We start from the raw sequence: 11071 nt of genomic DNA on the forward strand, positions 1-11071 counted from the left end.
CAAGGCAGAGTTATTCATTGATCAAGTAACTCCTTTCATTGCTCTTATTCAGCTGTCCTTCATTCAGTGATCAAGATAGTCGATTTACCATACACTACTCGCGATTGGTCAATTTGCCTTTACTTAGGAAAGTAGATTTACAACAGGACTGTGTTGTTACCTTTTTGTTGAACATTTACAAAAAAAAGGGGAATTTCTTGTTTTTAGTGTTGGGAGACCTGTGCCTCCCATAAGGCATAGCGAGCGAGGAGAAAACACGTGGTTGTTGAAGTTTTCAGTTTGCGTTGTTGCACAGGCAGCCCAAGCTCACTACGAGAAATCCGAACGTGACTCTTACCTTGTTGCGCAACATTTTATATTTATAAAGGTTTGTTTGGGGTGTTATCGGTTTGCCTTGAAAGAGAGAAAAAAATGTCTTGTTTTGAAATAAAATGGACTTACCTTATTGCCTTGTTGTTTTCTTTGTTGATTCCTGGCGTCTCAGGCCATTTTGAAGAGTTTTGGGCGAGTTAGCGCTCTGTTGGTGTTCAACTGCTAAAAGAAAGTCAATTCAACATGTTGAATAATTTTGGGCACGAGTGAACATTTCCTCACAGTGTGCGCGCGTTCTGAGCTATCAGCGCAGTGATCGATGCGAATGCGCATGCTTTTTCTATACACACAGACTTCACAATGGCGGATGTTGACGAAAGTGCGAGCTCGTCGGAAGATGAAAAGATTTTGCTGTCCTTTTTATTACTGCGACGAAGGCGAAGGCGCTTGAGGGCGGCGAATCGAAAGGTGTGGGTAAAATCTTGGGTTTCACGCCGCCAGTCACAAGGTGCATGTGCAAATATTGTTCGTGAACTTAATTGTGACGACCCTGAAAAATTTAGACAAATTATTTCACCGCCTAGACAGACTTTCATTTCAAGAGATTTTAACCTTGGTAACACCATTAATCGAAAGGAAAGACACGCCACTACGTTGCTCAGTTTTTCACGTAGAAGTTAGTTTTATTTTATTGTATCGTCATAATTCCAGAAGAGTATTTTTCATATAATCATTTTTAGAGTTACAGTACAGTATTTTTGAAATTTTTGCTAGTTTTGAAATTGTGACATCATCAAATTGCTATTAAGGTGGCTCGATAGGCCAAAAAATCATAAAAACTTCATATTTTTGGAAATAAGTTTCTGGGCACCAACAGTCATTGTAGTTTCAAGAAAAGTAAGTCTTTTGTAATTTTTCCCATGGCTATTGTATGTTTTTCAACTGTTTTTGGATCTGTTTGAGCGGTTGCTATGGAAACCAGCATTGTTAACGCGTCGTTTTCCACCAAAAAAAGCCAATGATTTCAAAGAAATCTTCACAGGAGTGACCAGAATAGATTTCAGGGGCCTGGTAAATAGTTAGGCCCTAAATGAGGACATTGTGTGCTGATACATGACGTACTTGGCATGAGAAAAACGTGTTCGCTTGTTTACGATCTATCTACTGAGAGTTGAAGCGAATTATGCCTCCAAAAAGGAAATTTAGGAACGTTAGAAGAAAAAAAAGGAGGTTTACAGGCAACAAGTATACTAAGAAAAGAAATTCTGAAGAAATGGAAGGAACTGATGATCAGGAATCAGTGAAAGAAAGCGAGGAATCAGACATCACCGATATCGAAGATGAAAAGATTCCGAAAAACATCACACGGAATTCTGATCGTACTAAATCGATGCCTGCTACCCTGAGAAAGTTGGACGATAAGTCTAGCGATTCTGGAGACCCTGAAAACGATGAGGAGGAAAAGATGGCAAGTATAGAGGGTTTTCGTTTGATTGATATCTCTGTACTTGCTTCAGTCTTCGAGTCATTTTGGTGTCCGATGTGTAAATATGGCCACGTCACGTTCGAGGAGGATTGCAGCGCCAAGATGGGTTTTGCTACTCTTTTTGTGCTAAAATGCACATCCCAAAAGTGCAAATACTCGAAGAGGTTTTTTTCCTCTGCTAAAATCGAAGGGAGTCAGGCTTATGAAGTCAACCGAAGAGTTGTCCTTGCTACAAGGAACATTGGAATTGGACACCAGAGTCTTGTAAAATTCGCTGCGGTGATGAACATGCTACCGCCCATGAACGAGAACTCTTATCGAGATCATGTTGCCACAATTCGCAATTCTGCGGAGACTGTAGCCAAGGAGAGCATGCAAAATGCAGCTGAAGAGGCAAAAGAATTTTATGAGCCAGGAGAAGATGGGGTCTTTGACATTGGAGTGTCAGGGGATGGAACTTGGAGAAGAAGGGGGTACTCTTCAGCTTATGGGGTCGTCACTGCAATATCCACAGTTACTGGTAAAGTTCTCGATGTGGAAGTAATGTCCAAAGAGTGCAAGGAATGCATGGTTTGGAGAAGCAAAGAAGGAACTGTTGAGTTTCAGGAGTGGTGGGAAGGACACCAGCATCTTTGCCAGGCAAACTATTTTGGTTCTTCGGGGTCGATGGATGCTTCTGGAATGCTTGCCATATTTGAACGGTCTGTTCAAAACTACTCTGTTCATTATACAGAATTTCTTGGGGATGGAGACAGTAAATCCCACAAACTTATTGTTGAAGAAGCCGTTTATGGGCCTGTTGAAGTAAGAAAATTGGAATGTGTGGGCCATGTCCAGAAACGTTTGGGGTCGCGACTTCGCTCACTGAAGAAGAGAACTGGTCAGACACGTCTTCAAGATGGAAAGTCAATTGGCGGAAGGGGCAGGCTAACAGACAATGTCATTGATAAACTGCAAGTATATTATGGGAAAGCCATTAGGAACAATACTCATGATATCCAAGCTATGGAGAATGCTGTAATGGCAATTTGGCATCATACACAGTCAACTGATGATAGCCCAGATCACGACCTGTGCCCCCCTGGAGAGAGTTCATGGTGTGGCTTTCAAAGGGATGTTGCACAGGGGACCTCTGATTATAGACATAACCATCCCCTTCCAACGGCTGTGGCTAATGCCATCTATCCCACCTTTGAAGCCTTGAGTGAGCAAAGTCTGCTTGCACGCTGTCTACATGGTGGTACGCAAAACCAAAATGAGGCCATCAATGCCCTTATCTGGCAGCGTGCTACAAAGGAAACCCACTCTGGGCTAGCAGTGGTGGAACTTGCTACCTTCTTGGCAGTCTCACATTTTAACAATGGCACTATTTCTATCATTTTAGTTCTTCGAAACCTGGGAATTGACCCAGGATTTCATTGCATCAAAGCTTGCCGAAAGCAAGATCATAATCGAATTCGCCATTCTCGCCGTAAAAGCTCTGAGCAAGCCAAAAAAAGGAGAAAACAGATCAGAAACTTCAAAAAAGGTTACAGTGACACTTTAGAGGCAATAGAAGGACAACAGTATGGTGCTGGTGCCTTCTAACATTGTTTTCAACTCTTGACTGCTTGCCCAATGATCTTGTGAACTTTATTTGCTATTTTCTAATTTTCCGTATTTCAGAGGTTTTGAAACCTTGTGACAATAATATCTCAAAAAAATATTTACGATAAGTAGATCAAATTTTCACAGCATCTCAAGTGTCAATAGCTGTGTGCAATGACCTATTTTTATAGTGTTTGGACTTCTCACTCATGGGTTATGCCTTGTAAATTGAAGTGTAGTCAGGGTTATTTTTTGGTCTTTCTTTGTTGAGAGCTAATTCATGAATGCAACATAGTACTTACCTCAAAGTAGGTCATTGCACAGCTGTGATACAGTACAACAAGCACCTGAAGTTTTAGCTCTATAGCATAAAGCAGAGTAGAGATATCTTTGCCAAAAAACATACCTATTTTTGTCTCTCGGAATTGGGTGTGGCTAGAATAAATGGTGTGGCTCCTCTGAATTTTATGGAATGCTCTCCTAACTTAGTGGAAAGTAATGGGTAAGACCTATTTAAGTTTGTGGCACAAGTATAATGATATGATTTAAAGTTTAAGTGTTGGTAAAATTGTTGCCAAAATGAGCATTTTTAGACTATCGAGCCACCTTAAATTGTAAATCATAAGACTTATATTTACTACCACTGCCATCTTATAGATCTTCAAAAACTGAGTTTCTTGTGTTGGTCATTTTGACTTGGGCTTTTAATCTTCGTCAGAACTTCCTCTTCTATATTTTTGCACAAAGAGTAAAAATGCTTTAATTCCCAAAATAATGAGGATACCTTAACTGCTTTTTCTGGAATTATGGCAAACAGCCTTAAGTTCCTTTCAAACTATTTGGTTGAAAGAATTAAAAAGCATTCTCTGTCAGCTTTTCATCTTTGACACAAATTATTAATTAAATGTATTTTTGAAATAATTATGACTCTATTTAAAAAAAACTTAATCTTTTTAAGGAGAGACATTTAGAAGTCTGTCTTTTCAATATCGAATTGGGGAGAGGACAATATCTGCGATTGTAGAAGAAACATGTCAAGCACTGTATGAAGTTTTGAAAGACAAGTATTTAAAGGTACAACTTTAATTTTTGACATATGTATAAATAGAACATAGCAAAAATAATATATAAGCAGACCACAGTTGTTCAATAATAAAAAGGTTCACCCAGGCTAGCCAACTACTTGCAGTGTTCAAAAGTGGTCATCTCTGTAAGATATACTGTTCTCTCTGTAAGATACACTGTTCTCTCTGTAAGATACACTGTTCTCTCTGTAAGATACACTGTTCTCTCTGTAAGATACACTGTTCTCTCTGTAAGATACACTGTTCTCTCTGTAAGATAAACTGTTCTCTCTGTAAGATACACTGTTCTCTCTGTAAGATACACTGTTCTCTCTGTAAGATATACTGTTCTCTCTGTAAGATACACTGTTCTCTCTGTAAGATACACTGTTCTCTCTGTAAGATATACTGTTCTCTCTGTAAGATACACTATTTTGGCCATAAATTGGAGGTGAAGGACTTGTTGACATACCAGGTTGCATGATTGGGTGGAAGTAATTCCTCTGAGGCTGGACTTGCATCATTGTCTGTGTTTGCATTTCCTGGGTTGGTAACCCTGCTTGTGCTTGAAAAATAATGCTGCTTATTTTATTCTGTGCAAAATGACTTGTTTGGCTGTCTAATTCAGATAAGGCCTTGGCTACATAATTGCCAAAAGCCTCAAGAATGGTATCATTCTCTCTATTTGCCCGTTTTCTTTTATTTTTGTTTGTTATTGACTGTGACAAATTTTTTATCAGCTGGTGCTCTTCTTCAGCCTGTTTCCTTCTGGGTTTAGTTGGTTTTCTTAGTGGTTCACTTGTAGATCTTGCAGACACTTGTTCACCATCCTCCTTTGTTTGATTCGTTGGGCTACTTGGAGTTGATGGATTAAAGAAGTCATCTTCACTTTCATCATCATCAACATCATTTTCAAGCCTTGCCTCTGTTGATTGATTAATACTACTACCACAGGAATCCTAAAAATTAAACAAATATATATTTTATTTTTCAGACCCCAAACAATAAAGAAGACTGGCTACAAATTGCAGCAGAATTTAACAGCAAATGGAATTATCCCTGCTGTTTAGGAGCCATAGATGTAAAGCACATTGCTATTCAACAACCAGCAGATACAGGCTCTGAGTTCTTTAACTACAAGCATTTTTTCAGCATCATTCTATTGGCGATGGTTGATGCAAACTATAAATTTATTTATCTAGACGTTGGGGCAGCTGGCAGAGCAGGAGATGCTGGCATTTTTGCTAACTCTGCATTGAAAAAAGCACTAACAACTAATTCTTTAGATCTCCCAGATGTGATTGCATTACAAGGGATACCAGCAAAGGTGTCATATCATGTTGTTGGGGATGATGCCTTTCCTTTGCATGCCCGATTGATGAAGCCATACCCATATTGCAACAGGTGGAGGGTATTTTTAACAACCACTAAACTATCACCCGAGAAAGTCATAGACATAATTTTTGCAGCCTGTTGCTTACACAATTTAATGATTGAAAAAAACAAAGCTAGTTACATAACAGCCACAGACCTGGAGGATGCAGACCATACATTGGTAAGAGGAACCTGGAGAAATGACCAAGTTTTGAACAGCATGCAACCAACCAACCTTCACAATGCACCAAAAGATGCAAAATCCCAAAGGGGACTTTTGGCAAATTACTTCAATAATCATGGGTCTGTTCCTTGGAAACTCAATATGGTTGTTTAGCCATACTTCCTTTCATTAACTGGACTATCAAAAACTGTCTTGATTTCTTCAATACTTACCAAATCAATATTTGATACTGATGCCCGAGTTGCTACATGAGGTGTTAAAAACTGCAGTTTTTCAAGTATTCACTGGGTGCGTTTTGTTTGATTTTTTCTTGGGCTTCCACTAGGTAGGGGCTTCTTTGCTTTGCTAAAGCTGTTTCTCAGGGCTCTGATTTTAGCTTTGACCCATTCACCCAGAATGAATTTAACAGATATTTACCAACACATTCAACTAGTGCAGTGGCTGTGTGTTGAGTACCCTGGGTATGTGTTGAGAGAAGATTACAAGACTGACAAATTCTTTTTGATGGTCAAGACTCAAGCAGTGGGCTCAAGACTCAAGAAGTGGAGGGAACAGGTGGCACTTAGTATATTTTGCGGATGAGATCTGCACATCTTCCTGGGTATTGTTTTCACCTCTTTTCTAATGCCCAATATTAAATGAAGGCAATTTTTCTAAAGCTGGTTGACAACAATGATATTTCATTGATTTTTTTCTCTAAAGCTGGCTATCATTTTGAGGGAAAAATTCTAACCCGAGGTGAAACAATATATTTGTAATGCGCACATCTCCATACAAGTAAAAGTCAAGTGCCTCCGCCCCCCCCCCCCCCCCGGAGGGTTCAATCATATTGAAATTAAGTAACTAAGGTTCAATCAATCCTAAAATTGGCAAAGTCTTGAATTTGATAAAAAATTCGAGGGAAAGGCCAAAACAAAAGCAGTGTCGCTTCCTTTGACAGTCAATGAATCGTTTACGACTTAACTGCACACCAAAGAAAATGTTGAATGTGTGGTGAATTTCGTGGACGGCAGTGTTAATATCAACATACAGAATTTTAATACTGGGCTCATTAATATGCTTTGGCCTAGGCCTATAACTTAGACTTTTTCTTACTTGTTGTTCCAAGCTTCTCGGCGAGCTCTTGAAGGGCTTTATCCCGCAACTCACGATTCTTGAAAGCAGCACATCTTACGTCGTAGAGGCATGGATAATTAGGCCAAAATTCAGCCAATTTACCTTCTTGAACAGCTTCAGCAAGTATCGAGCTGTTTTCCGCCATTTTTTAAGTTTATGCAAACGCATGCGCATTCGCATCGATGAAACAAACGTATGCGCATTCGCATTCGCATCGGTCACTGCGCTGATAGTTCAGAACGCGCGCACACTGTGAGGAAATGTTCACTCGTGCCCAAAATTATTCAACATGTTGAATATCCGACGCTAATGGCACGCGTGACCAAAATCGCAGAAAAAGACACCGCACACTTGAGGAAACGGCGTAAGGCAAGAGCACGAGTGACGCTCAGCTCAGCTGATAGCTCAAGTGTGCGCCGGGCTTTAAAAATAATTTTTCACCAAACAAATTTTTACAAGATGTCGTGGTCTAATGGAGCAATTCAAAATCTTGAAAATGTAACGTCTGCCAACTGTCATTATGAACACCAACAATTTTGCGTTTTAAAAACTCAGGCGAGCAGAGACCAGAAGGGAGCGCCCGAAAGACGCGCACAATGAGAGGAAGGGCGGAGAAACGTCGACGAACTCCCCTCTCGATGCAGCTGAATTTTTCCCATGCTTCTTCCAAGCGCTTCACGTTTTGCGCCCGCCTGAAAACGCCTCTAGGAAGATAAGACTCGAGTATGGAGGGGACGGCATATGAGGGCCGACAATGTTCTTAAAACTCAAAGAGAAAGCAACAGTAACGGTGCTTTATACTCCAGTGTACGAGAAAGCTGCACAATCTTCAAACTTAACATCATTCTTTTAGACTCAATTAGCTTTGACAATCAAGTATCTTGTGCAAGGAAGCGCTTTAAAGCCCAGGTCCCTGAGTTGATTAACCTGTAATTTCTCCCTGCTATAAAAGGAAAAGAGAGGAATCAGAGGGAAGAGTAACAAAATCATCTTGATCATGCATTGAATTCTCATAACCGCTTTTCTAAGAAATGTATCACTGTTAAAGGAAAGAATTACCAATCAGTTTGATAGTCCATCTAAAAGGACTGTAATCACATGAACATTACGGTAAATCAGAGTTACATTGTCATTTGATATGTAGATAACAATGCTATAGTTTTTAACAAATATAAATTCAGAGAAGCCAAACTTAAAATCATAAGAAGGTACTATCTATCAATGAAGTTTGGTGATATTGTTTTTCAAGGAGCTGTTTGCAGAATTCCAAGAGACAGTGCAAACATTTGTGCATTGGTTTTTGTATTTACCATTATACACACGTCATAATCTTCACAGCCGTCTATTTTTCTTTCTCTATTTCTCAATAACTTTAGTTTGAAATAAGCCTTAAATCTAAGCAAAGTACACGAAGGCAACATTATCAGAAAGTATCATACAAGTATTTGCATTTCAGTTAAAATAAATGGTGATGGATTTCCGAACAGACACAGCTATCAATGTTGAGTAACCACCTAATGAAAATTCTGCATTGTTGACACAAAACTGCAAGCTATTTAGCAAGCCAAAGCGGACAAAAGCGTATCGAGTTTGACACGCGATAGTTGAGTTGTATGCACGATAGTCCAAAAGACTATACGATACTCGAGAATAACTCTATTTGGTAGTCGGAATAAACGAACAACAATTGAGATATATAAGCGGTATTCGAGAATTATGAGCAATAATCGAGATCATTCTAAACTTTATAGCGCAGTCGAGATTTTATATGCGATGGTCGAGATTTTATTTGCAATAGTCGAGATTTTATATACGATGGTCGAGATTTCCGATTGTAATTTTGGTCAGCTCCTCTGTTTTGCACCATAAAACGTGCCACATGTACATTTTCTACACCGTGATCGCCTCTTACCCGAGATGGCAGGCCAAACTCCTGAACACCATCTCGAAAATACTGCAGCATTGTTACAGCTCTGTTATTTGAGCAGCAATGCAGATAAATGACTACTCGACTGAAGCCATCTTTGCAGCCGTGAATGACAAACCTCTGGGATATCAACTTGTGATTAGAATCAACCATGCCACAGATGGTTTGGACACTGAACATTATACACACGGTGGCAGATTGCATATCTTTTCCGTATGCTTCTCCCTACTGGATCTACTTGGCAAAGACTTTCTCTTATTCTCGTTCTTTGAACGTGGATTTTCGGCCTTCCCTTTAAACTACCTCTGACATAGGATTCTCCACCATAGGGCGTCAATTGCAGGATTTCTTGGACTTGATTATGAAGATCAATGTCACTTATGTCTGAGAAGTTTGCCTGAATCCCATACTCAGTTCGTCTCCTCAGCAGAGTTTTTTCTGATATGCCAAGAACTGCTGCAATGGCCTTCCAATTCATACCTGTATCTCTCAACTGTTCCATTTGCACTTTCGCTATGTTGAAGGCAGGTCTCCCACCTGTTCTTGGCAACTTGGAAGGAACGTTGCTTAAAGTGCCTGGTGGAGATGCTTCCACGACTTCAGATAGCTTTTTAAAACCCAGGTTTCCAAGGCTCGAAGCAAGTCTGAAAGTGTGTTTGACAGACTATTATGATTAGGGACAACGGATGCAGAATGTTGTGCAGAATTAGTTGTCCCCAACTCTTCGTTTTCAGACACACCCACAGCCATGGCCACGACTATGGCAGCATAGTTTTCCAGTTTGCTTTTACAGTGTTCTGCACCGACTGAGTCTTTATTCCGATATGATCGCACGCTATAATCAAACAGACTTTTAATACTCAAAACAAAACCTCGCAGTTCTTCGACATCCGCCATTATGGAAATCAACCTCGTGTTTTATAGGAAAAAATGTCCACCTAACATGAATCGTTGAACAGCCGCTGACCAAAATTACAGTCGGAAATCTCGACCATCGTATATGAAATCTCGACTGCGGTGTAAAGTTTTGAATATTCTCGATTATTGCTAATAATTCTCGACTACTGCTTATAAATCTCAATTATTGTTCATTTATTCCGACTACCAAATAGAGTTATTCTCGAGTATCGTATGGTCTTTTGGGCTTGCCATAAAGCTAACTTTGCAAGAAAGCATAAATGAGATTATTAAAAATTGGATCATTGGATAATGCAATTCAAGACCTCTTATTGGCTTAGCCATTATGGTATATGAGCCAATATACCATAATGCAACATCTGTACGTTGTAACATCCGGTTTCTTCTTGCAAAATAAGTCGAGAAGATTTTTCTAATATCTTGGGGGCGTTTTTTTTAATTAAACAATTATTCCACGAGCGCGCGTTGGATATGAGATGATTATGGCCAACTCGGCGGTACGCGCCTCGTTGGCTATCTATCATCTCATATCCAACGCGCGCTCGTGGAATAATTGTTAAATAGCCTACGTGTAGCCGTACCTTCCCCCTGAGGAGAAGTGGTTGGAGGGGGCCCTTCCTCCCTTCCATTTCTCCTCAGGGAGGAGGGTACACCTACACAAATAAGAACAAAAACAAGCAAATGCTTTCTGCTCTACCCGCTGTTCAACTCTCCACATAATCCATTCAAGCTTTTAAACCTTTAAATCCTGAGATTTATCAGCATCTATCTAATTTATCCTTACAGTAAAACTGCTGAATCATTCATTAAGGTCATGAAGATCGGTCGTGAGAATAAAGGAAATCATCTGTAGTATACTAGGACAGCGGTTGTACATGTGAAAGTATACATCCGGGAGAGTGTGAGCGCGGGAAGAGAGTATTAAAGACGCGTACCGTATACTGTTGTCTTTCGCCTTCGTGGCATCCTCGGAGACCCAGGGGCAGTGAGTCGATTTCAAGTTAAGGGCAGAAGAGCCCCTGGGGACATTGTCTTACAAGACTAGTTCTAAACGGTCGCAGTCGTTCTGGCATCTGATTGGTGCCAGAAAATCTTTGTGTTTT

At 40.0% G+C, this 11071-nt stretch overlaps 1 protein-coding gene and 1 long non-coding RNA gene across 3 annotated transcripts; one reads left to right on the forward strand and one right to left on the reverse strand.

Annotated features, from left to right (window-relative positions):
* The first annotated feature begins 639 nt into the window (after nucleotides 1–639).
* Nucleotides 640–6665, forward strand: LOC111331753 (uncharacterized). Of its 2 annotated transcripts, XM_088754079.1 has the most exons (3): nucleotides 642–820; nucleotides 4344–4459; nucleotides 5444–6665. In XM_088754079.1, exons 1-3 carry the CDS (start codon nucleotides 673–675, stop codon nucleotides 6158–6160), a joined length of 981 nt encoding a protein of 326 aa, XP_088610205.1. In that variant the 5' UTR covers nucleotides 642–672; the 3' UTR covers nucleotides 6161–6665. The 2 variants fall into 2 exon arrangements, with proteins under 2 accessions (XP_022792661.2, XP_088610205.1); XM_022936926.2 differs by lacking the exon at nucleotides 4344–4459 and having other exon boundaries at nucleotides 640–780.
* Nucleotides 4453–7705, reverse strand: LOC148736192 (uncharacterized). Its single transcript, XR_015998946.1, has 2 exons — nucleotides 7103–7705; nucleotides 4453–5408 (listed from the first exon to the last, which is right to left on the reverse strand). It is a non-coding gene; the product is annotated as an uncharacterized LOC148736192 (long non-coding RNA).
* Between the last annotated feature and the right edge of the window lie 3366 nt (nucleotides 7706–11071).

The sequence above is a fragment of the Stylophora pistillata genome, chromosome 3 (assembly GCF_964205215.1).
Source record: "Stylophora pistillata chromosome 3, jaStyPist1.2, whole genome shotgun sequence".
Classification (NCBI taxonomy): Eukaryota; Metazoa; Cnidaria; class Anthozoa; order Scleractinia; family Pocilloporidae; genus Stylophora; species Stylophora pistillata.

What these genes read in the sequence shown, in the direction of transcription:
- LOC111331753 (XM_088754079.1), top strand. Translation starts at nt 673, where the DNA reads ATGGCGGATGTTGACGAAAGTGCGAGCTCGTCGGAAGATGAAAAGATT. An exon ending in TTCACGCCGCCAGTCACAAG is followed by an intron (nt 821 to 4,343) that starts GTGCATGTGCAA and finishes AATCTTTTTAAG; the next exon opens with GAGAGACATTTAGAAGTCTG. An exon ending in TGAAAGACAAGTATTTAAAG is followed by an intron (nt 4,460 to 5,443) that starts GTACAACTTTAA and finishes TTTATTTTTCAG; the next exon opens with ACCCCAAACAATAAAGAAGA.